This window comes from Heterocephalus glaber, unplaced genomic scaffold (assembly GCF_053883595.1).
Source record: "Heterocephalus glaber isolate CG9 unplaced genomic scaffold, H.glaber_assembly_v1.0 deba00001497, whole genome shotgun sequence".
Taxonomy (NCBI): domain Eukaryota; kingdom Metazoa; phylum Chordata; class Mammalia; order Rodentia; family Bathyergidae; genus Heterocephalus; species Heterocephalus glaber.
Window position 1 is genome coordinate 42,378,481 of NW_028258320.1, and position 26,898 is coordinate 42,405,378.

Consider the following 26,898-nt stretch of genomic DNA (forward strand, 5'->3'; position numbering starts at 1 on the left):
ATGGGGATCTTGAAATATGGCTGTTTAAAACTTTTCCATTTCCTTCTTTTCTTTTTCTTATTTGGTGATTTTGCCATCAGCACTATGGGACAGAGGAGGTTGTTTTTTCGGCTGACTTTTGGGAGGACAGCCTCTCCTATTTGATCAATCTGTGTAGACTTCCGGCAGGAAATAACACTCAAAGAAAGTTCTGAATTAAAGGAAGATGCTGGTTGAGCCAGTGGAAACAGGAAGTTGTTGCCTGTGTCTTAAATAGAGTGGAGGAAAGTAAGAGCAGAGAGAAAATTCAGTTGCAGAAGTGGGAGGAGCAGAAGAGAGTGAAGTGGGAGAAGAAGGAGGGTGAGGAGAACTCAGGAGCAGAGAGAGGCAAGTAACACCCCACCACCACCCCTGCCCCCAAGACCTGGAATCTCCTGGTGGGGCTGGCTGCATCTGAAGAGGATGGTGGCACAGGCCATGGAACAATCAGTCAAAGCTATAGTGGTTTGTTGCCTAAATTACTTTATGATACAGTGCTATCCTATTCTAGAAGTACTCTATTAAAATTAATACACATTTTCTGTATATTGTGACCATATCTACATTATAAAACAGAGAAAGAGTAGACAAATGTGGCCAAAATGTAACAATCAGATGAAGAGTATGTGACTGTTCATTATGTCCTTCTTGTAACTCTTCTGTAAATTTAGAATTTTTCAGAACAAGAATTTGAACTATATAGGGAAAAGAATTTTTTAACTGCTCAGGGTTGGATGGATCATTACAGGTACACATATATTTACAGATATTATAAATTTATTCTCTACAATGTACTATAGTAAAGGCTAATATTTTATGATGAGAGAGATTTCTCATATGTTTTATACTCTCAGATTCTGATAAATTCAACCAGGAGTTGTCAGAGTTTTACATGATTTGGACCAACATTTCCTTACAAGGCAAAAGTATTTCTTAACTTTTAGTTTCCATTATCATGTATTCATTCAATAAGGATTTCTTGAGCACCTATTATATACAGGGTGTATACTATTGTGTTGTGAAGAATACAGATATGCATCAGATAGACATTCTGCTCATAATTATTCTTATAGTTTTGTATAAATTAAGTACATTTCATATAAATAACTTTAACATAAGAATTATTGTGGGTTTTGTTTATTTTTCAGTACAAAGGATTGAACCTAGGGCCCTGTGTATGCTAGGGAAGTGCTCTACTATTCTACATCCCCATCCCTCTTTTTTAAAATTTTATTTTAAGATAGGGAACAAGGTCTTGCTAAGTTACCCAGGTTGGCCTCAAACTTGTGATACTCCTGTCTCAACCTCCCATATAGCTAGGATTACAGGAACGCAGCACCATGTCTGGCTTTGAAAAAAAAAATTTTTTTTGTTAAATCTTCAAGGAGGACACCATTATTTCATGTTATGGAGCAAATGATGTTAGTATTCCTTTTGAATTTGCTCCATCCTGTTGTGGAAGGGAAATTAGGGGTAGAATTATATTATTGTTCCTGTGTCTGTGGGTCAGTTGAGGTTTGGGTGTCTAGCCTGGGCCTGGATAGGCAGTTTCATTTCAGACTGCTGGGGCTGGAGAAAAGATATGCTCCTCCTTACAAGTCTGTGTACTGGTAAGTTGACTCTGCTTCTCTATCTCTCAGGGAGTGTTTTTCTCAGGTGCTGACATAGGTACAAGAGGGCAAAGAGAAATATATGAAGCCTTATAAAAGCCTAGGCTAGGAGCTCACAGACTGTCACTTCTGCTACATGTCATTGGTCAGCAGAAGTCACACGGCTAAACCCAAAGTTGTAGTGCAGGTGTTGGCTGGGATATAGATGCAGTAGGAGTAGCAAGCTGATGCAGTCTATGGCAGATACCTTGTGGTTATATCATGCTTTGTCTATTACATTTTTATGAGAAAATTTCAATTTTTAGACTTATTAAAATATGATAAAAACAAAAATAATAGCATCATATGGAAGAATATCACTACTTGTCTCTACACCCACTTTCTGATACTGGGCAAGAAAGCATGAGGTTAAACTTAAGAGAGTTGAGGAGGATCTAATGCAAATACCCACTTAGTGTTTTAGGCTTACTTGAGGCTGGCTGTAGGCCACATTTTCTATTGATGTTTTAGACCTCCAGTTCCTGCACTTTCTTACTTTCAGTAGCAACCAGCTCCCTTACAATCCTGACATCTTCATGCTCTTTCTCCCTCTCTATCGAAGCCTGTTCTGCAGAAAGGATCTGGTAAACTCATTCATAGTGAGGCATGAGTAACTGATCAGGATTAAAACCTAACTTTCTTTAGGAGCATTTTGCATTTGAACATGAGAAAAAAGAATAATGACTGTAGAATGGAGGGAATTCACACAGCCAAGAGTAGGGTGGAGAAGGAAAGGTGATGGGCACCAATGAACAAGCCCAGGAACTTAAAAATCACATTCCACAGGGCATTACATTTTTCCTAGACAAGTTGGCAGTGTGGATTTTTGGATAAGGGCAGAGTTGCAGGAATAATTAGGGACATATGTTAACGCAATTAAGACATTGTATTATGTATTTAATGTAAATATTATTAACATAGATTCTCTACTAAATAAAATGTGCTTCACAGTCCCAAATTATGGGACACAAAGAAAGCAATTCCAAGAGGGAGGTGTATAGCTATGAATGCCCACAACAGAAAAACAGAGCAAGCCTAAATAAACAACTTTAAGTTGCACCTCAAGGTCAGAAAGAAACAAAAACAATCCAAATCCAAAGCTAGCACAAGGAAGGAAACTATAAAGATCAGAACAGAAATGAATAAAATTGAGACAAAAATATAAAGAATCAATGAATCAAAGAGCTGATTCTTTGAAAGAATAAAAAAATAGACAAACCATTAGCCAATCTTACAAAAAAATAAAAGAAAATATCCATATCAATGCAATTACAAATGAAAATAGACACTGCCTAAATCCAGAAGATTATTAGTAACTATTTTGAAAAGCTATACTCCAATAAATTGGAGAATCAAGAAGGAATGGATAAAGTGCAAGGTCCTGAGTTTGATCCCTGGTAATGGAGTGTGGTGGTGAAGGAATGAATAGATTCTTAGATACATGTGAATTACTGAAACTAAACTAAGAAGATATAAAAACTCTGAATAATCCAATAACAGGCAATAAAGTGGAAGCAATAATAAAAACCTTACTAATTAAGGAAAGCCCAGGACCTGACGGATCACTGCTAAATTCTACAAGAACTTATGGAAAGATCTAACACCAATACTGCCCAGACTCTTTAATGAAATTGAAAGGGATGGATTAATCCCCAAGTCATTTCTGGAAGCTAGCATTACATGGATTGCTAAACTAGACAAGGACTCAACCAAAAAAGAGACAGGCCAACCTTTTTAATGAATGTAGATGCAAAAGTCCTCAAGATACTACAACAAACAGAATGCAACAAATCTAAAAAAGATCATACATCATGATAAAGTAAGCTCCATCCCAGAGATGCAAGGATGGTTCAACATATGCAAATCAATAAATACAATACACCACATAAACAGAAGCAAGGACAAAAATAACATGATCATCTCAATAGATGCAGAAATAGTCTTTGACAAAATCTAACATCCACTCAGGATAAAAACCCTGCAAAAATTGGTATAAAATGATCCTACCATAATTTGACATAAGCCATTTATGATAAACCTACTGCCAACATCATATTAAATGGGGAAAAGCTGGAAGCTTTCCCTCTAAAATCAGGAACAAGTCAAGGGTATCTACTATTTCCACTCCTATTCAATATGCTTGAAACATGAGATAGAGCAATTGAGAAAAAGAAAGAAATAAAAGGGATATATATATATATAGGAAAGAATACAAATTATCAATACTTGCAGATGACATGATCCTCTACATAGAAGACTAAAAAAAATTCTACCAAAAGACTCCTAGAAAATAACCAAATTGTAGCAGAATACAAAATTAACACACAGAAATCAATAGTGTTCCTATATACCAATAAAGAAAAAGAAATTAGGAAAATAATACCATTCACAATAGCATTTTAAAAATTTAAATACTTAAGTTTTAACTTAAGCCATGAAGTGAAAGACCTCTACAATGAAAACAACAGTACTCTAAAAAGGGAGCTCATAAAGGTCATCAGAAAATGGAAAGACATCCTCTGTTCCTGGACAGGCAGAACCAATATAGTCAAAATGGCCATACATCCAAAACTGATATATAGACTTAACACAATCCCAACCAAAATAGCAACACCATTCCTCAGAGTACCAGAGAAAAGCATCCTAAAGTTTATGTGGAATCTGAAGAGACCCAGAATAGCAAAAGCAATGGTGGGCAACAAGAGCAAAATGGGAGGTATCACAATCCCAGAATTAAAGTTGTATTACAAAACTACAGTGATTAAAAACAGCAGGGCACTGGCACAAAAACAGACACCTGGATTATTGGAACAGAACAGAAGATGCAGAAACAACCCCAGGCACATTCAGCTCTCTGATCTTTGACAAAGGGATCAGTAACGTAGGCTGGAGGAAAGATAGCATCTTTAACAAATGGTGCTGGGAAAACTGGCTATACATATGCAGAAGATTGGATCTACACTCACAGCTTTCATCATGTATTAAACTAAAATAAAAATGGATCAAAGATCTAAATGTTAAAACAAACAATCTATTGGAAGATAAAATAGGTAAAACTCTTGAAGACATAGATGTAAGCAAGGACTCTGAACAGAACCCAATTGCACAAGAAAAATACCAAGAACTAACAAATGGGATCATATCAAATTAAAAAGCTTCTGCACAGCAAAGAAAACAAACAACAGAATGAAGAGACAACCTACCGAATGGGAAAATATTTTTGCCAGCTATTCTTTGGGCAGAGGACTTTATGTACAATATATAAAAGCTCAAAATTTTTTACAACCTCCCCTATAAAAGACCAAGTCAAAAAATGGGCAACTGAAATGAGTAGATACTTCTCAGGAAAAAAGATGTACAAATGGCCAGTAAATACCTTTAAAAATGTTTAACATCTCTGGCCATTAGGGAAATGCAAATTAAAGCAGCACTGTGATTCCATCTTACTCTGGAAAGAATGGCTATAATGAAGAAATCAAATAATAAATGCTGGTGAGGCAGCAGGGGAAAAGGAACCCTTCTTCATTGTTGGTGGGAATGTAAACTAGTACATCCACTCTGAAAATCAATGTGGAGATTGTTCAGAAAACTAAAACTAGAAATTCCATTTGACCCAGGTATTCCTCTTCTATGTGTCTTCCTGAGAGATTTAAAGGCATCGTATTACAATGATACATGCATACCTGTGTTTATGCCAGAACAATTCATAGTAGCTAAATCTTACAAGTGGCCTTTATGGCCATCGATAGATGAAAAGATAAAGAAAATATGGTACTTGTACACAGTGGAGTACTACTTTGCTATAAAGAAGGGTTACTTGAGCCATTTGCAAAAAAATGGATGTACCTTGAGGTTATGATGTTAAGTGAAATAAGACAGAAAAGCTTACATACTATATGGTTTCTCTTATACAAGAAACCCAAAATATAAAGAACAAAGTAAAAGATAATAGGAAATAGGGATATGGGTAGTTTGCAAAAAGAAAGGTAACCAAGGGATTGAGAGAAGGAGGAGGGAGAGGAGGAGAAAGGGCTAAAAATAGAACTAAAATGTGTTACATACATGTTGCAACAGCCCATGAAATGTAATTATTATGTATTGCAAATATCTACCAATAAAATGTTTTTTAAATCTGTTTAATAAAATTTTATAGTGTAATGGTTCTAATTCTTATAGTTACTCTGCTTGAGAAGCAAGTGAATAAATATAGCAGGCATTAGCCAGGAACTTTCTGAACTGTGTCAAGGTTAATAATAAGTAAAATGTTATAAGTAGAGACAGGACAGCAACAGCTGTGCAACATTCTTGGAAGCAAGGACTTTGATAGCCTGAAGTCAGACAGTGAACTTGTTTTTGTTTCTTTTTTAAGTGAGCAAAGAATTGTTATAAGGAAAACTACATTTATTTTATAAATTACTATCATTTTGCATATAAAATCTAATGTCTGCAACTGAGAAATCAGAGGCATGCGGAGCAATGTTTGAAGAAGACACAGATCAAATCTACGAGAATGTCTTAGCTGAGATCCAGTCTTTTGAGCTGCCCATTGAAGTGACTTTAAGGTAGGATACTTTTATATTTCATTTTTTTCTTCAGTGGCTCTAAAGTAATCCTTTCCCTTCCTTTTAGTTTTCTTTATAACAGAATAAAAATTTGAAAACCAGTTATACCTCTGTGTATACTTTATCTCAAAACTTTCTTTAGAGAAATTACAAGAAATAATCCACTTTTTGATATTGTTTCCTGATTAATTACCACAAGTTAAAAAATATAAATGTCTTTCAAGTGACCAGAAATGACTTCATGTCATCTCCAAATAGATATTCCATCTCCATCTATGTGAGTTTTCAACTGTTTTCTCTAAAACATCTTTTAGTGGAAAACATCTAGCAAAATTAGACATCGATGAAATCAATTTATATTTGGGTGAATGTGAATTGTAGAAAAAAGTGTAGAATGTTTGTATTGTACTGTTGTTGCTATCTCAGATGTGTCTTTATTTCCATTTAAGATTTTAAAAATAGCTTCTTTGGTAATATGAAAATTTTTTTTTTTTTTGGTACCGGGGATCGAACTCGGGTCCTTCCACTTGCAAGGCAGGCGGCAGAACCACTGAACTAAATCCCCGGCCCAGTAATATGAAAATTAATTTGCATAGTTCAATAACAATTAAAATAAAAGGCCATGTGTCTTCATGTTTAAAGGAGCAGCTCTTAAAATTCAGTTCTCTCTGATTGTGCATTTGTATCCAACACTTATCAGTGTGGGAACAAGATGTCAGTCAAGGCATATGATAGTGATGGTCAAATATTTATTGACTAATATTTGTAGACTAAGTGGAAGGTTTTTCTTTTTTTTGGTTTGTTTATTTTTTAGTGTTGTGTCTTCATCGTCAAAAATGTCCTGGGGCCAAGTTCTATGAAATCCCCCTCAGTTCAAACTTGAATAATTTTTCACCATATTTTTGAAGTTTATTTTGCACTAAACATAATTTGAATTTCTTTAAAGGGTTTAGTGTAGTGTTGGAGCCATAGAAAACTATTTTTACTGATTGATTCTTGTATTATCAATATACAGTTGCCGTTGTAAAATAATTGCAACTCTGTCAGAACTGTTCCATGCCAAAGCCTTCATCTTGTATGAGCATCACAAACATTCTGTGAAGAAAGGCAGGTAATTTTTATCCTATTCAATAGCTAGAAGAAACCACCGTGTTTTTTTTGTTTGTTTTTGGTACCGGGGATCAATCTCGGGTCCTTGCGCTTGCGCAGCAGGCGGCGGAACCACTGAGCTAAATCCCCGGACCGTACTGTGTTTTTAGACACCGGAAACTCTACAATTTTCTCCTTCTGGAGTGCCTTCTGGAATTTTTGCATTTGCCTAATGGCTAGGTCAGTAGTCTAAAGAGAAACAAGAGAGGAAGTAAAGGGACCCTAGATGTTTTAGTTACCGTGGCCTCTGCAGCCATTGCTGTTCAGAGCCCTTGGCTTTTGACCCCTGACTCCCCACCCCCAGTCTCACAACCCTGGCCCAAATCTACAGACTTCATCCATTTTAGAACTAGCCTCTCATTTGGAAGGGTGGATAAGAATCACATGATTTCGAGATCCTATGTTGGTTTTCATTCCTTGTGTGAAATATGGTACAATTGCCTACAGTATTAAGTTTGAAAGTGAGATCTTTCTTTTCAGGGAAGAGCTGAGCTGAAACTATACTTTTCCTATGGTTTATTTGTGTTGTCAATGAAACAGCCATTAAAGCCTTCTCAGACAGCTATACAAATTGAATTGGGGGATAACATTTCAGAGTATAAAAGTGAAATTTGGTATAGGTGACTGGATTTAAGAAAAAAGAAATGAAAAGAAAGATCTGCTGCCACTGTCTCCTTTGTCCTAGCATGGTTAGCTTTGGGCATTCAAAATTGTCTACCTGGTAGAAACTAACCACCTGGTGGGATCTGGAATTGGTTTTGCTGCCCTAATCTCTTTGGCCTGGGCATCACTGTTTTCAACGTGTCGTAACTATATGCTAATTTCCACTAAATGTTCTCATTCTGTTCAAATATCTTGATTTTCACTCCAGCCCCTTTATTTGGCTGGTTCCTTGCCATCCCTCAGGGGATGTGCTTGTTCCTAGAGACTTAACAGCTATCTGGACCCATGCTAATGGAAAGTAAGTACTATCAGTTTTACTCAGCATTATGAACTTCCATGAACAAGGAAGCTCAATAGATCTAAACTAGCATATAAATTCTGATCCATTGAGAATAGGTGCCTGAATCTTCACATTGAGGATGATTCTGATAAATTAATGATGGCAGCTATGGTCTTAGGATGAGGCAGTAGCAGTGTTTAAAACATTTATTTACCACATTTACAGTAGAACTTCCCATCGCTTCTCGGCCTTTTGGGTAAGATCAAGTGTACAGTAGAACTTCCCGCTGCCAGACCTTACCAATGGAGACTGACTCAGAAGGGGATGTAGCCTGGGGCTCATTTTGCCTCTCCAGGTCCTGCAGGTGTGTTGTTAGCCCCTTAGAACAGGCCCAGAAAATAGGTCTGAATTGATTTGGTCCAGAGGTCACAGTGTGCTTTGCTGCTATAACTGAGCCTAACTGATAAGAAAATGATGCACATTGTAGGGCATTGCAAAGTTAGTGGGAGGTAGAGAGGGAGAGTGTATCCAAAAGAGGCCCTACAGAGGGCTGGGAAAAAATAGGAGGAAAAGGGAATTGTACAAGATGACGTACCAGAAGAAATTTTTGTAATTGTTTTATGATAACATAATTGTTTCACACTTGTATTCACAGACTCTTTTGGGCTCTTTTCCAAAAGCTGACCATGAAGCTTTACCAGTTTAAGAGCAAACAGGATATTATATTTCTTTGACTTTAGGAAGTCAAAGAAATGTTTTTAGGAATGACGATAACAGGCTTTTAGAAAAAAATAGAGAACATTAAAAACAAAACTCTGTATACTCTAAAATCTTAGAATGGCATACTCAGTTTTTTAACTCGTTAAATTCAGTTGTAGATATTCCAAACTAATGTATTGTATCTTATTCTATTAAGTATATTAATATGAAAGGTTTAAGTTTTAATCTAGACCAGACACTTATCAGTTATGTGAATTTTGGCTTTAGTTTCTGAAACTCTAAAATGGAGAATATAATAAAACCTATCTCAAATGGTTGGTGTATATGAAATGCTTAGCACAATACCTGCTTGGCACATAATAAGTGCTTAATAAATATTAACTGTTACTATTATTGTCTAATTTACATCTGGGATTTTTATTCCAACAGAATTTAACATGTGCATATACTTTATTTATTTTTACACAATACTAGGTATTGAACCCAGGGATTCACACAGGTAGGCAAGTGCTCTGCCACTGAGCTACATCCTCAACCATTTTTATTTTAAGATAGTATCTTGCTGAGTTACCTGGGCTGACCTTTAACTTGCAATTCTCCTGCCTCAGTTTGCCAAGGAGCTGAGATTAAAAGTGTGTGCCACTGCAGTTGGTTTATTTTTAACATATACTTCAGAGTTTTGAAGTAAACAAGCATTCACAACATCGTTAAATTCTGAGCAAACAGGATATATGAAGACATATGAATTTTTAAAAAGGATTTTGTAGTTTTTACTTTAAAATTTTAGTCATGAAGCAGGTACAAAAACTCATCAACTTATCAAGACAGTCGAATCCAAAAGCAAAGTAGGTACTTCAGAGATAGTTATACATACAATTTAAATATCAGCTTCTAATTAAACTGACTGACCAACGGGCCTACAAAATCCTTTTAAATAGCTCATTACCAGATTCAGACAGACAGCAAATATATTTGACTTTCTTTTCTTCTTTTTTCCCTCTAAGAATCAGTCTCCCCTGAAGTTGGTATTTTTAAAAGGAATAGCTTCTCAGATAAGACAAGGAGTAAATTTACACCTTCGGGGAACAGAGAAATACTGTAAGATTTCACCAAGGAGTTTTACAGAGACACATATTTGCCTATTATATGTCCAGGGTAATCACTACTTAGATTTTTTTCCTTTGTTTTTCTTTTTAAAAATATATTTTTAATTGACACATAGTACACATTTTTAATTAACACATAGTAATTGTATATATTTATGAGTAGTGTGATGTTTCAATGGATGTATATGATGCGAATGATTTGATCAGGGTAATTGACATATTTGTGTTAGAAACACTCAAAATCCTCTAAAATTTAAAAAAATTTAAAATTGACAAATAATAATTTTATTTATTGGGTACAGTGTGATGTTTTAGCTGGGTGTGATGACTCACATCTGTGATCCCAGCACTTGGGAGACTGAGGCAGGAGGATCACCATGAGTTTGAGGCCAGCTTGGGCTACATAGTGAGTTCAAGGCCAACTTGAACTACATAGAGAATCTCTGTCTCAAAAAAACAAAAACAAAACCAAAGACACAGAAAAAAAACCCAAACAAAAAAAGTTATGTTTTGAAATGTTTACATGATAGAATAATAAATCAAGCTAATTAACATCACCTCACATACTTATATTTTGCAATGAGAACATTTTAAATCTACTTTTAGCAATTTTGAAATATAAAATGGATTATTAATTATAGTCACCATTCTGTGCAGATTGCTAAAGCTTATCCCCTGTCCCCACTAAAACCTTGTATTATTTAATCAGCATCTCTCTTCATCTTGTCTCATTCCACCAGCCTTGCTAACTACCATTTTACTTAATACTTCTTTGAGTTCAACATTTTTAGATTCCATATATTTTTGAGATCATGTGGTTTTTGTCTTCCTGTGGCTGTAAATTTTATTTTGGTTGCATAACATTCAGGAGATTGAGGTACCCCCTTTAAAAATCATATTCATGAATGTTTATATGTTATACTAATACCATGACCTCATTTATTCTCCAATGAGAGTGTATAGTGTTCTACATACTGTAGGTATAGTATAAGATGGAGTCCAGGGAAACTGTTCAGAATTAAATGTAGGCCCAACCAAGACAGGCCTGCTGCACCTGGAGCACCAAGGAAAGCCAGGGATCATTGATCAGAATAGGGTGTATAGTTGCCCAGTTATTGTTGCACATTTAACTGATACCATTAGCTGTTCATTGCAACACTAGAGAAAACTTTGGACGCCAAGAGGGTGTTATGAGTTGTGTGTAGATGTTCCCCCAAAGCCTCATATGGTTACAGGTGGGGCTTTTCAGAGGTGGCTGGATCTAGAGTATATGATGCTGGAATTAAGGGTGTGTGAGTACTAAATTAGTCCACTGATTGGTTTGGCAGTTCTGGCTCTGGACAATGGGAAGGCCCGCCCTGGGTGTGAATGCTAAGAGTAGCCTGGATAGAATATAAAGGACAGAAAGAGGGCTGTTGTGATTGTTTGCTTCTTCACTATTTCACTGCTTTGCTGTTTTTCTGCCTTCTGCTTGCCCTGAGTTGCCATGAATTGTTTCTCCTCTGCGATGCCCCTCTGCTGTGCCACCCTGACTTGGAGCCAGATGACTATGCATTGAAATGTCTAAAAAGTGTGAGCCAAAATAAATCTTTTCTCCTTTAACTTTGGATGCAAGGTATTTTGTCCCAGCAACAAGAAGAGCAACTAAGACACCGGGAGACATTTTAGTTTATTTAGTGGTTAAGTGAATGGAACCAGAAGGACATGAGTTTGAATTCTGCTTTTACTACTACTGCAAGAGCTACTGAAAGGATTACTTGAATTAGGCATGAAATGTATTTGATGCAATGCTTAATTCATAGCAAATGCTCATTCTCTCTTCATTCAGTAAATTAATAATGGCCCATTACAATGTGGCAGGCAGTAACCTACGTAGTGTTGATATAGCAAGATCAAGACCTGGAAATTCCTTGCTCACAGGGAGCTTGTATTTTAGGGACAGGGCCCAGAAATACACACACACACACACACACACACACACACACACACACACACACACAAAAGTGGTAAAGAGTGCTATGAAGAATAGCAAAACAGAGTAAGGCACATACCCAAGGGATGTTATTTTACAGCATGGCCTTGGAGTGAATGCCAGCTATAATTATTTTATTTCATTACATTTAGATTACATTTTAAATATGTTTTTGCCAAGAGGAGAAAAAGAACAGTAGCCTAAATGAGAGGAGAGGGAGAAAAAAGCCAAGGGCATTAAAGCTAAGAGGACAAGTGTAAAGAATAGAAAGTGCACTGAACAGGATGAAGAGCAAAAAACCAACAGCAATGAGAAAGTAAGAGGAAAAGGGACAATAATCTGTGTTACAAAGTGGAAGGGAAAAGATGAAGAAAAGATAGAGAATGGAAACTCAGAAAAAAAAAATCTTTTGTTTGTATGTGGTGCTGGGGATTGAACTCAGGCCCTGTACACACTAGGCAAGTGCTCTTCCACTGAGCTGTTTTGTTTTGTTTTGTTTTTGGTACAGGGGATCAAACTCAGGTCCTTGCACTTGCACAGCAGGTGGTGAAACCACTGAGCTAAATCCCCAGCCCTCTTCCACTGAGCTGTATCTCCAACAATATTACTTTTAATTGTTCAGTGGATTGAACAATTAAGGTGTGATGGTAGAGTATGAAACCAAGGGCAACTGCATAGGCCACTCATCCATGACCTAAGCCTCTCTGACAGCTTAGCACAGAACTTGTCATACAGCAAATGCTCAATAAAAATTGTTGAATGAATAAAACCAGGGGGTACTTTTGAACTCCTCTGATGACTGGCCCATATTTCATGAAAAACTGATTTATTTGTCTTTGATTTCAAATTTCCTTCTATTGTTCTCCACGGTGGGAGTCACATCTTTATGGAACAGCACATTCCTGGACACAGTTTTGCCACAGGAATCCACTTAGCCCAGGCTGGGCTGTTTATTCTCTTGCACTTACAAAATGCCACCACTTGGTGTCACTGTACCAAAAAGGTGGAAGCTGGCGGAGCACTCCTGTGACTGGATGTCTAGAAGGAGTTGACACAATCCACTTGGAAGGGTTGGCTTACTACAGTCAATGTATAAAGGCTGCTTGCACTTTACATTTTGTTACAGTCCTATAATTATATATGAAGGGCTCTAAAACTCTTTAAGAAACATCTCAATGATTTTAATAGTCTTGAGGGGATAAAGATCAGAAATCTGCTATAGGGTTCCTAGGGGCAGGGAAAGGAGTCTTTTTGGAGAGATGTACTCCACCTCACAAGACATATTCTTACAATATTAAGCTTGACATGAGACATATTTATACACAGATCATTCATTTAACAAATATTCATTGAAGACTTACTAGATGCAAGATACTGGGCTGGGCTGTGAACAGTTTGTACCTTGTCCCTTATCTGACCCAGAAGCAATCCTGAGAAGTGGAGATAGACTCATGGAGTCTATCTACCAGCACAATATGCGCCTCAAAGAATGGGTACTACCTCAGGAACAACAAAAACACACTTTCCTTACACAAGCCTAACCTGAACACATGTTCCCCTTTTCTCCTCTATAACAGAAGGAAACAAATTTCAGGCAGTTTTCATCCTCTGAGTATTCAGAAAAAATGATGTTTGGGTGCAATGAACACAGAGACACAATCATACTATTTTGTTAGTGGACAGGGGAAAAAGGACATTTATGTGTCTGGTCTTTATTTTAACAAAGAAGCAGCTAAATTCTGGGCTAGGTAGTTTACTGATAAATGCCTGGTAATCCTAGACTGCAATGTTAATTGAGCTCTAAATTAAACATTTACGTATATTACCTCCTTTAATCTCAACACAATTTGAAGATCTAGGGACTCTTAATATCCCTAATTCACACTTGAAGAAACTGAAGCTTAGACAAGTTAAGTAACTCCCTGAGGCCTAACATCTAGTAAGAGACCAGTTGGAATTTGGCCCCAAGCAGTTAAATGCCAGACTAGTGTAGCTGCATTCTGTAGCTCCTTTCTGAGGGAGTGGTTTTCCTAGGATGGGTTATTAGACTCTAGGACAGTGGCTCTTGTTGTGGTAAACTGTTAATGACTAAGAGTTTTTTGCAAGTCAAATTCTTACTTTGCTGGTTGGTTTTATACTGGACACAGAATGCAAATCCTACCTGGCCTGTCTTCTTGGTGTATTTTTTTCCCAGGAGTTGTCAAGAGAGATATTGGATGGATCTCAGGAAGTCAATATCCACTGCTCCAAAATAAGTCAACACATTTGTGGCATCTGCCTGTGTACTCTGCTGCCCTCCAGCCTCCTCAGACTAGGCTGATCATTTCTCTCTTGGATAGGCTTTTCTTCCTTTCACATTTCTGTACTTGCTATATCTATGTCCATGAATAAAATTTACTGATAGTGGGCTGGGGCTATAACTCAGTGATACAGTGTTTACATAGTATGCTTAGATTTGATCCCTAGCGCTGAAAATGAGTGAATGAATCTATAAGTAGTTATTTAGAACATTTACCTTTAAATTCTTGGCAAAGCCCTCCAGATATTAATGGAACTGTCAGAAGCCACAGAAAGGAAAGAGCAGAAGCTGTTTCAGAAAGAGGCAATTTCTATGAGCAGGTATTGAAATAAGCACGGTGAAAGGAGTGCCTAAGCAGGCCTGGCTTCCCACAGCAGGGTATCTGAAGCTGTTTGGATAGGTGGGATCAGGATTGCAGAGAAGGGGAGAAGGTCTGGATGATGAATGCTAAGGAAAAGAGTACCCCAGCAGGAGACGGGTGCCAAATAGAAAGCTGGTCTGTGTTACCTGCCCTGCTCTCCTTACCTTACCTTGTTTTACTCTTAAAGAGTACGAATTGTGGTCATGATTATCTTCTGAGCTAAGATAGTCCATTTCCCAAAAAGAGAATTAGATTTTTATTCTCTTTGTAGGAGAAAATAAAATCTGTCCTTGTTTTTTTCTTTTTTACTATTCAGTTTCAGATTCAATCTGCAAAGGTTGTATTTTCCTCTCTTGAGAGTAGAACCAGTAATTAGGGTGTGCTAACGCCAGGTAGGAATACTTCAGTAATTGGAGAGGAAGTAAGCTAAGGACAAATAAAGTTTAAAAAATTATTCAATAAAGAAACAAATCACATGAACAGCCAAATCTCCATATATAGAGATTTGGCTTGATCCAATGATAAATTTTTAGATAGCCAGAGGAATGGATGAAGCTTATATCCTCTAACACAAGTCTGTAAATTTGTTTCTCACTTTGGAGCTCTTGGAAAAGTGGGAATCAGGGAATTTCAGGTAATATTTTATTAGTGATGTACATTTCTATGAAGGTAGCTAAATGTAACCACATTTTAAGATGTAACATTTAATGTCAATATATAAAAACTGAGTTTTAAATTCCTAATTGTTACCAGTTACAGATTAAACCCCTACCTTCTGCTTAGACCTGTTTGGGATGCTCCTCGCTAACTTATCCTGAACTCTTTCCAGTGGCTTCAGTGCTTCAGCATTGTTTGGTTTCAAAACTCTTCCAGCTTTCTCTCAGCTATGTGCAGCATGTGAGGAACTACAGGAAATTTCAAATTAAAAACAAAGTCATCTGAGTTCAAGGACATTAACATGGTGAATTTGGGAAGTGATTTTCTAGTGCTACATATTCTTGAAGCATGAGGTAGTGGGAATTTCTCAGAGGAAGTCTGGATTCTCTTGTACCGTGAAGGCAATGGAAACAGGGGTGAGGCTCTGATATCTTCACACTGTCTTGCAATGGTGGAATAGGCAGTTGGATATAGCAATGATTCTTTTGTCTTCCAAACCAGCATGCACTGAGGTTCCCTCAGGATCAAATTTACAAAACAAAACTCACAAATGTACAAAAAGAAACTAATAAACTAACCCAAAACAAATGCAAACTATTAAAACAGGAGTAGGTAGATGTGCTAACTTGAATTTGTATTGGGACATACAACTGGGGAAGATTGCCATTAGTTTATGAAGGAAATAAATTTTGAGTGAGATTTTCCAAGGACGACAGAAATTCCAGATTAATAGGGAGGAAGGCATTAATAATGTTTATAGGGAGGGGGTCTTTTAAAGTGTGGCAGGCAGAATAATGGCCCCCCAAAGACACATTCTAATCCCTGGAACCTGTGACTACAGCCTGACAAAAAGGATGTTGCAGACATGATTAAGTTATGAACCTTAAGGTGGAAGATTATCTTAGTGCTATGGTTGGGTTCAATCCAAGTACATGGGTCAGGGAAACTTTTCTTGCCTAGGCCAGAGTCAGAGGGAAATGCATCTACAGAAGAATGGTCAGAGATGTGATGTTGCTGACCTTGAACATGAAGGAAAGGGGGCACAAGCTAAGGAATGTGGGTGGCATCTACAAGCTGGAAAAGGGAAAGAAACAAATTCTTTCCTAGAATCTTTGGAAAGAAAAGCAGTTGTGCTGATACGTTGATTATAGCCCAGTGAGAACTGTGTCAGACTTCTAATGTATAAAACTATAAGATAACATACTTGAGTTGTTTTAAGCTACTTTGAGGTTGTTACATCAACAATAGAAACTATGCTATGGGACATCAATATTGTACTATTATTGTCACTTACAGATGAGGAAAGTAAGATATAAAAGGATTAGGTTCTTTGTTTTGTTTTTGGTACTGGGATTGAACTCGGGACCTTGCACTTGTGAGGCAGGGGCCAGAGCCACTGAGCTAAATCCCTGGCCCGATATTAGGTTCTTGGGGAAGACACTGACTTCAGAGCTCAGGCTCTGGTTATGCAATTCCACCTCTGAGGATTTTTTTTTGGGCGGGGGAAGGCAGGCTTCTAGGGAGGCTCTGAAGTGAGTGAGTCATATGGCTGGAGAGTGAAGGGCCTGGTTGACTCAAAGGGAATCTCAGAGACCTGGATTAGTGTCAACCAAAAAATAATCGTCCCACAGGCTAGTTCATACTCTGTTCCCGATTAATGTTCCTTGTTGCTGATTTAATCAGTTGTTAAGCAGCTCTTTTCCCACACTTGTAGCTTTGCTCAAATCACTACAGTACTCTACCTCTTTTTCCCCCTTTCTGCTGCTCACCCCTCCTCATCCCACTACTGCTACCTTGGGGTACTTGGGTTAAAGGACTTCAGCATGAAATTATACATTGCTGTGAGTCTCCTGTATCTTTGTCATCAAGTGCCTTAAGTTCTCATTTAATTTTTCTGGTGCTTAACATTTATTTTCAAGTTAACTGGCCTCTGTGAACTTGCTTCGGGCAGGGGACATGAATGCACTCGGAGAGGTCGTCATGGTCCTCAACTCGAATTTTTGTTCGTTCCTAAAGTAAATCTACCAAAGCACAAAATTGTGCTTTTCACAAGTTCAGGTTTTCCTTTTCCTGAGTCCACACAACTCAGAGTACAGCAAACCCTCTTGCTAAACAGTCCCGTAGTCACTCCTCGCCTTTTTTTTTTTTTTTTTTTTTTGGTACGGGGACCGAACTTGGGTCCTTGCGCTTGCGCAGCAGGCGGCGAAACCACTGAGCTAAATCCCCGGCCCACTTCTCGCCTGTTTTTATTTTTCATTCTGAGTCTTGTTAAATTGCCCAGGCTGGGTACGAATTTGCGTTCTTAGCTGCCTGGGCTTCCCAGAGTGCTAGGATTACATGCTTCCCGTAGGTTTTAATGCAGACTGCGGGTGACCGAAGGTCCACTTTCTTCATTACCAGGGTACTCCCAGGGCGTAAAAGAGGGTGTGGCACACAGAATAGAATATCTGTTACAGCCAAAGGGCTTGTCACTAGACTATCAGGGGCAGGTCGCGGGTCACAGCGGGAGCCGAGAGCTTTCGAGCCACAGCCGCCTGCGCAACCTTACCGTCCCGCCCCACCCCTCCACGCTCGCGCCACCTGCCGCTCGCCCCGGCGGTTTGCGCGGCGCAGTGCCGCGCTTCGCTGGCTCCTCAGCTTCCAGCCAAGATGGCGGAGGGCGGCGAGGGTTTGGGCACCGTCCCAGAGCACGAGCGGATTCTACAGGAGATTGAGAGCACTGACACCGCCTGCGTGGGACCCACTCTCCGGTAAATCTGTCATATTCCCGGGACTTCGGACCGCCCAGTCAGTTGCTTCTTGGGAACCGGGCAGGGCGTCCACCGCCTGCCGCGCGCTCACCGGCTAGACAGGTGGTGCGTGCGCGCGGGGGCGGGCGGGCGCGGGCGCTTGTGGGCGGCAGGCCCTTAGCTGCGGCCGGGGCGGTGCCAGGAAGGTGGCTGCACCTGTCTGCGCGGGCCGCTCAGCCTAGTCAGCTGTCACCGCGTCGCCGGTGGGTGTGTTTGTGGCGTCGCCCGCTTCGCTGCGCGGCCTCAGCTCGGCCCGAGGACACCCTGTTCCTGCTCACGTCAGGCCCCCAGCGGAGCTGAGGGCGGTCTGGACAAGGCCGGCCTTGGGTGAAAGTTCACTGCCGGCAGCCAGCGTGACCGAGCTGCCCGGTGGCGCGCAGGTGCAAAACCTGGTGCGCGGACAGTGAAACTGAGAGGGAGACGCTTGCACCTTCTCACCGGGCGCTCCCAGAGTGGGCGAGGTGGGCGCGTGGGCTGGAGTGAGGAGCCGATGCTCCAGGACTCGCTAGTGTGACGGTGTCCCCTACAAGGCAGGCTTCTCTGGACACAGGAGAGCTTTTACTTATTGACGGAGATTTCATTAATTTTGTATAATTTTTCCTGCTGGTTTAAAAAAGGATCTCCACCTACTCCCTTTAAAAATAGCACAGTACTAGGTAATGAATATTCCATGCCAGACTCCATACCTGTAACCCTAATAGAATATCGGCCAGTGTACTGAACCATAAAATTCTTAGGCACTCTCTTTAGGAATAAGTTCCTTTTAAATATAAGGTTTCATCTTTTTCACTCATAATAATAAATGAAATTGTGTTTCATTTAGGGAACTTGAAACTGTGCTTTATCAATAGTATTTCTTCAGGATACACTTCCTAGAATGGAGAGCCCTGTATGTTTTTGGACCTGTGGATGTAAAGTGAAATTCACTTTGGCCTGACAGAATACCTGTGTTTTGTTTTGTTTTCCTAGTCCTGCCGCTGATGAAGTGTTGTGAGAAGGACAAAAATTTAGCCTCTCTGGATCTTTATTTTTTGTTTGTAGATTGGGGAGGGAAGAAGAGTGTTTCCATGTTCAGAAGGTCCGGAATATCAGGGACCTTGCCTGATTATTCGCTGCTGTGTCATTAACACGAAGCCATGTTATAACTATTTGGAACATGAAGTTCCTGCTATGATATGCTAGAGCATAGTTACTTTCTTTAATTTACCAACATGAATATTTCTTGTAGTAAAAGTTTAAACATTTGATAAAAATAGAAATCAGATTAAAGGAAGCTGTATTTTTTTCCTCACTGCATTTTGAAACTGCAGTATATAGTATTAATCACTAGAGTGGTCAGTTTTTCAAGATAGTATTGATTATGAAGGAGATACTTCATTTTGGGAAAATGTGGTAGGCAGTGTCCATGAAAAAAGATGAAATTGCTTTGAGGAAAAGTTTGAATATATTGACAGATTCTTGCGGTGCTCACAAACAGAATACTATATATACAATGTATTCATGGTGTTATTTTTCTGTTCTCTTTTGCTGTTCTGTTGGAACTCCCTCTTTATGTTAGCAAATCCCAGTGATTCATACTTATCCGGTATATACTTATATTTATCCAGTATATATACTTGTCATTTACAAGCAGATGGACTCCTTACATATGGACATAGAAGGCATGGCTAGCAGTCTTTTCACTTGAACAGTGTTTAAAAGCTGCCACTCCCACCCCCTTTAGGTAACACTAACTTAAGTGCTAATATTCCTTTTTAAAAAAAGCTTTTATCTTGGAAAAATTTAATTTAAAAAAGTAAAATAGAGATGGACACAGTCACATATGCCTATAACCCCAGTTACTGAGGAGGCTGAGGCCAGCCTGGGCAATTTAGCAAGATCCTATTTCAAAAGTAAAAAATAAGAATATATAGAAAGGAGCTGGGCATGTAGCTCAGTGGTAGATCACCCTGGGGTCAGTTGATATGCAGTGCCACAAACAAAAACAAAACAAACTCCATGACTCTTGCATTTAGCATGCCTGCAAAACTAGCATTGTATGGACAGCACCATGGTAATGGAGATACCAGAGGTTTCCACTCAGATTGCAGAGGAAGGCCTGAAAAGCCAGACAATATATCACAGAGTTGGAGTCTCTTCTAGGAACTCTGGAGAGGGTGATTCATGAAGCTCTGAGAGTGTTGCCAAAGCTGCATTGGAGACCCCAGGAAGTTGGAGATGCCAGAAATGTAGAACATCTGAGAAAAACTTCAGGCAATGTGCAGAGCAATCCTAGGAAAGAGGCCATGGGAGCTACAGTTGACAAGGTCATTAGAGGTGGGTCTGGCCAGGCTTTTTGGAACTCACATCATGACACCAAGTGCCCTGGATGCTGGACACAAAGCTATAAGATTTAATGTTTCCCCTGCTGGGTTTCAGTCTTGCTTTGGTTTGATTCCTTTATATCACACTATTTTATATTGTTCTATTTTGGAATTGGAATGTTTGCCCTGGGCCATTGTATATTAGAGCATATAATCTACTTTTTGAATTTTATAGAGGTTCACAGCTAAGAGTTTATCTTGAGTCTCAAAGGAGACTGAAACTTGGACTTTTAAGAAATGATGGAACTGTTGAGACTTTAAGGAAGGAATTATTGCATTTTTAGTTGTAGAAAGGATAGTTGCATCATGTTAGGTAGAATTATAATCTTATGATTGTTATTGTCTTTATTGGAGATTATATGGTTTAAGGAGATACTTGGTTGTCAAGTTGGATTATGACAGTTAAACTTAATTGTCAGCTTGACTGGATTAAGAGATACTGGAGAATTAATAAAACACTTCCGGGCGTGTCTAGGTGGCTCAGTGAGGGATGATTTTTGGGACAATATCTGGTCCTAGCCCTCTTTTCTCTGGACTATCCCAAGCTCTCTGCTTCCCTGATGGCCATACATTGAGCAGCTTTCCCCTGCCATGTAGTTTCTGCCTTGGAGCTAGCTAATCATAGACTAAAACCTCTGAAACTGAGAGCCAAAATAAACTAATCCTTCTTTAAGTTGTGTGTGTGGTATTTTTGTCCTAGTAACAGAAAGCTGATTAATGCAGCTTCTGACTGAAGGAACTAGAAAAAGAAGAGCAAATGAAACCCAAGAGGGAAGAAAGATGGTAAAAGTTAGAGTGGAATGTAATGAAAAAGGAAATAGGAAAACAGTAGAGAAAAATAAATGAAATGAAACCAAAAAACTAACTGGTTCTTTGAAATCAGTAAAATTGACAAATCTCTAGGGTGGGAAGAAAGGGAAAAGATACAAAAGATACAAGAGAAAAAGGTAGTAAATATTATGAACAACTATGCAAGTTTTGATAGTTTAACAGAAATGTTCAAATTTGTTGGAAGATATAACGTATTAAAGCTCACCTCAAATAGGTAACTGAATATCCCTATATCAATTAAAGAAGTGAATTTTCTGTTAAAAACCTTCCTCAAAAGGAAACTTTAAGCCCATGTAGCTTTACTGGTGAATTCTACAAAATTTGAGGAGAAATTAATACCAATTTTACAAAAACTCTTAGTAAATTGAAGAGGAGGACATATTCTGTGACTCATTTTGAGGCCAACATTAACGGCATAACTAATCAAGATATTGTTAGAAAAAGAAACTCTAGACCAATATTCCTTATAACATAGGTCTAAACATTTTAAAGAGAATTTTACCAAATCTCACATGGATTTAATATATAAAAAGAGTATATGTTTATGTATGGTAATACACCTACAACATGCATATCATCAAGTAGAATTTCTTTCAATAAGGTATGTCAGTTTACTATTTGAAAAATCAGTTAACATAACATTTTTACCATATTAAACTAAAAAAACAAAAACAAAAACCTGTGTCATCTCACTAGATGCAGAGAAAGCATGAACAAAATCTAACATTCTTTCTTGATGTTTAAAAAACCCTGGAAAACTAGGATTGAAATTCCTCAGCTTGAAAAAGAGCATCTATGAAAAATCTACAGCTAACATTTTACTTAATGGTAATATGTTGAATGTTTTCCCCCTGAAATTAACAATAAAATAAGAATATTTCTTTTTACCACTTCTGTTTTATTGAGCACTGTACTAGAGATCCTATCTAGCACAATAAGGCCATTTAAAAAAAGCATCTAGTTTGGAAAAGCATTTTTATTTGCATATGTGATCCTCTATATAGAAAATACTGTGGAATCTACAGAAAAGTTACTAGAACAGGTAAGTGAGTTTTAGCAAAGTTATAGGATACTAGATCAATATGCAAGAACTAATTATATTTCTGTATGCCAGCAATGAACAATCAAATTAAATTTTAACCTCATAGTTTTTTAAAGTTTTTTTTTTGTGCTAAGATTAAAACTAGGAACTTGTGCAGGTGAGGCAAGGATTCTACCAATGGGCTACATTCTCAACTCAGAAATTGAATTTTAAAAATGGATAGCATAAGCTGGGGATTTAGCTCTGTGGTTCCGCCACCTGCTGCGCAAGCGGAAAGACCCGAGTTCGATCCCCAGTACAAAAAAAAAAATTGATAGCATAAGAAAATACTTAGGGATAAACTTGAAAAAAGCGAAAGATTTATACATGATAAATATAAAATACTACTGATGGAAGTTAAACAAAACCTAAGTAAGTGAACATATTTGCTGCATTCGTGGATTGAAAGACTTGGTCTTACTAAAGTGTTAATTTTTCCCAATTTTGTCTGGATTCAAAGACAATATCAGTTAAAATCCAAGAAGAGTAAAAATTTTTAGAAATTTCTGAAGTTAATAAGGAAATAAAAAGGATCTAGAATAGCCCAGCTAACCTTGGGAAAAGAACAGTTGCAGGACTTAACACTCCTGATTTAGAGATTTATTATAAAGCTATAATAATCAGAACAGTTTCATGTTAGCATCAGTGTAGATGAATAGGGTAGTGATACTGAATATAGAGTCCATAAATAAGTTCACACATGGTAAATTGCTTTTCAACAACGATGAAAAGGCACTTAAGTAAAAAAAGGAGGGGCTGGGGATTTAGCTCAGTGGTTCTGCCGCACAAGTGCAAGGACCCGAGTTTGATCCCTGGTACCAAAAAAAAAAAAGGAGCTATTGGTAGAACAATTGGATTCTTATGTGCAAAATAATGAACTTTGATTAGTGTTTGGTGTGAATCAAAAATTAAAATGAGCCATAGACTTAAATGTAAAATGAAAACTAAAACTGGAAAACATGGGAGAAAAGCTGTATGATTTTGGGACATGCAATGATTTTTTTAGATACTATTTCGAAAGTTTAATATATAAAAGAAAATTGACAAATTGGACTTCATTAAAATTGAGAACATTTGATTTTTCAATGATACTGTTAAGGGGGTGAAAAGACAAGACACACGCTGGGAGAAAATATTTGTAAGTGACGTCTCTGGTAAAAGAATTACACTCTGAAAACTAATTAAACTAATTAAAAACTAATTAAAAAATGGATTAGTGATTTGAACAGATGTCATAAAAAAGACACAGGGTATCTAAGTATGTGAGAAGATGCTTAATACCATTACTTGTTAGGAATGCAGATTAAACCAATGTTAAACCAAACAATTGAAATGTCTACAATTTAAGAAATGACTGTGTATCCATTGGTGAGAATATGGACAACAGGCACACTCAATCACTGCTTTAAGGATTTCATAGATACTGTTTATCAGGTTGAGGAAGTTTCCTTCCATTCTTAGTTTGCTGAGTGTTTTTATTATGAGGGGATGTTAGATGCTTTTACTGTACCTTAGGTGATCAGATTTTTTGTCCCATATTCTGTTGATATGGTGTGTTACATTAATTTTCAGATATAAACCAACTTTGCATTTGTGGGGTAAATCCAGTTTGGTCATAGTGCATAAACTGTAATCCTTTTTATTTGTTGCTGAATTCTGTTTTCTTGATTTTGATGAGGATTTTTGCATATATTTTCATAATAAATATTAATCTGTCGTTTTCTTGTGAAAACATTGATTTCTTGCATCACATTGATTTTTCTTAAATTGATCTACTCTCTAGTCATAGGATAAATTCCATTTGGTTATAGTGTAAATCCTTTTACTGTATAGTTGTGTGCTAGTGTGCTAATATTTTTAATGGCTGTATTCACACTGATCTGTATTTTTCCTTTTTTTTGTCTCTATCTGGCTTTGGAATCAGGCTAGTGCTTGAGTTTAGTAATTTAAGTGTCTCTTGTGGGGGTCAGCCTAGTTAAAGGTTTGTGAGTTTGTTGATATTTTTAAGAACCAACTCTATTTTCTCTGTTTTTCTATTTTTAAAACTTATATCTGGCCTAATCTTATTACTTCATATTTCCTGCTTTTTTTGGGGGGGGAGGGTTAGTTTGTTCTCCTTTTTATTAGTGTCTTATGATGGAAGTTTAGATTATTGATTTGAGGTATTTTCTATTTTTTCACATAGGCTTTTATAGCTATATATTTCTCTCCAAGCGTGGCATTACCTTCATCTAAAAATTTTTGGTATTGTGTGTTTTCATTTTCATTAATCTTAAAGTATTTTTCATTTCCCTTGTAGTTTCTTCTTTGATCTGTTGGTCATTTAGAAGTGGGTTAGTTTCCACATATTTGCAAATTTCCCAAATGTTCTTCTGATTAATTTCTAATTTAACTTCTTTGCATTGCATTTAGAGATAATAGTTTGTATGGTTTCAGTCCTTTTAAATTTACTGAGCCTTGTATTACGGCCTAACATGTAGTCTAACCTGGAGAACATTCCATGTGCACTTGAGAAGAATGTGTACCCTTCATTGTTGGATGAAGAACACTATAGATGACTGTATAATCAAATTACCTTATTGTGTTTTTCAAGTCTCTTATCTCCTTTTTGCTCAACTACCTAATTGTTTTATCCATGGGGTAACAAGTAGTTTTGGTTTCATGTCTTTGAGCTTTTTGAACATATAGTGTGTTTATACTTGTTTTATATTTGTTTGTTGCTTATGCCATTACAAAATATCCTCTTTTATATCTAGCCTTGTTTTATTTATTTATTTTTAAAAAATATTTTAAAGCATTTTTAATCTTTCCATTTCTTTTCCATTGGAATTGGTGAGAATATTTTTTTAAATAAACTTTATCCCATTCCACCCTCTGCCCCCTTCCCCTCCCTATATACAAAAGCTTTGTTTCCATCTTTTCTTCTATTTTCACTTTTTTTCTTGTTCCTTCCTTCCTTTCTCCCTACCCCTTTGTTCTGCTTCCCATTTGAACATTTTCTTCCCATTTCCCAACATCCATTATACATCTCAGTCCTTACTTCCACTTTCAGTTTTTCACACCAGAGAAACAATGTGGTATTTCAACATGTGTCCGATTTATTTCACTTAAGAGTATGGTCTCAAGGTCTGTCCATTTAGCTATAAATATCTGAAGCTCATCCTTCCTTATGGCAGAGTAGTACACCATTGTATTAAAAAACCACATCTTCTTTATCCACTCATCAATTGATGGGTATTTGGTTTGTTTCCAAGATTTGGCTATTACAAACTGTGCTCCTATAAACATGGATGTTCTAGCCTTGTTTTTTTCCATTAAGTTTATTGATACATTTTAGATATACAAGATGATGACATTCATCATTGGGAATTTGTATCTTTACGTGATACATCTTGGTTATTTTTTCCCCATTCCTCTGCCCTCCCTTCAACCCCTCCACACCTCCCTATTTAGAGACTTTGTTTCCATTTTTTCCTTTTCTCGTATTTTTTCCTTTCCCTTCTTTCCTTCCCTCCATTCCTCCCACTTCCTCTTCCTGTTAAGACCTTTTCTTCCTGTTTCACATTATCTGTTATACATTTTAATTCTTATTTACACTTTCAGTTTCTCAGACCAAAGAAACCATTTGTTATTTACACATGTGCGTCCTATTTATTTTACTTAAAGAGTATGGCCTCAATGTGCATCCATTTGGCTATAAATGACTCTACTTTCTCATTCTATATGGCTGAGTAGTACTCCATTTTATAAAAAAAAAATCATGTCTTCTTTATCCAATCTCCATCCAGTTGATGGGCAATTGGGCTGTTTCCAAGTTTTACCTATTACAAACTGTACCGCTCTAAATGTGGGTATGCATATATCACTGTGGTATAATTCTTTTAATTCTTTTGGAAAGATACCCACCAGGGGAATAGCTGGGTCAAATGGGACCTCTAGTCCTAGTTCTTTGAGGTATCTCCATACTGATTCCATAGTGGTTGCACCAGTTTACACTCCTACCAGCAGTGGAGGAGGGTTCCTTTTTCCCCACAGCCCCGCCAGAACTTGTTATTGGTTGATTTCATGATAGCAGCCATTCTTTCTGGAGTGAGGTGGAATCTCAGTGTTGTTTTCATCTGCATCTCTTGAATGGCCAGTGATGTTGAACATTTTTCATATGTTTGTTTGCTGCTTTTACTTCTTTGTCTGAGAAATGTCTGTTCATTTCAGATGCCCCTTTTTGAATTGGTTCTTTAAATTTGGGAGATCTGATTTTTTTAAGTTCTTTATATATTCTAGATAGTAGTCCTTTGTCTGAGGAACAGCTGGTAAAAAATTTTTCCCACATTGTAGGTTGTCTCTTAGCTCTGTTGGTGATTTCTCTTGCAGTGCAGAAGCTTTTTAATAAGATGAGAT

General features: G+C 37.6%; 1 protein-coding gene across 7 annotated transcripts in view; it reads left to right on the forward strand.

Moving 5' to 3' along the window:
* Positions 1-5,965: 5,965 nt before the first annotated feature.
* The window catches only part of Exoc6 (exocyst complex component 6), a 261,380-nt gene continuing 240,447 nt past the window's right edge, over positions 5,966-26,898 (forward strand). For 3 of the 7 annotated variants that reach the window (XR_015440362.1, XM_087184922.1, XM_087184923.1), the window contains exon 1: positions 5,968-6,229. Coding sequence is in view for 5 of the 7 variants with exons in the window: in XM_087184922.1 (XP_087041048.1) it covers positions 6,108-6,229 (122 nt within the window). In the remaining 2 variants the exon portion in view is untranslated. Of the gene's footprint in view, positions 6,230-17,914; positions 18,187-20,367; positions 20,542-26,898 lie in introns of those variants that run through there. The other 4 variants (XM_087184920.1, XM_087184918.1, XM_087184917.1 and 1 more) reach the window with 4 other exon arrangements.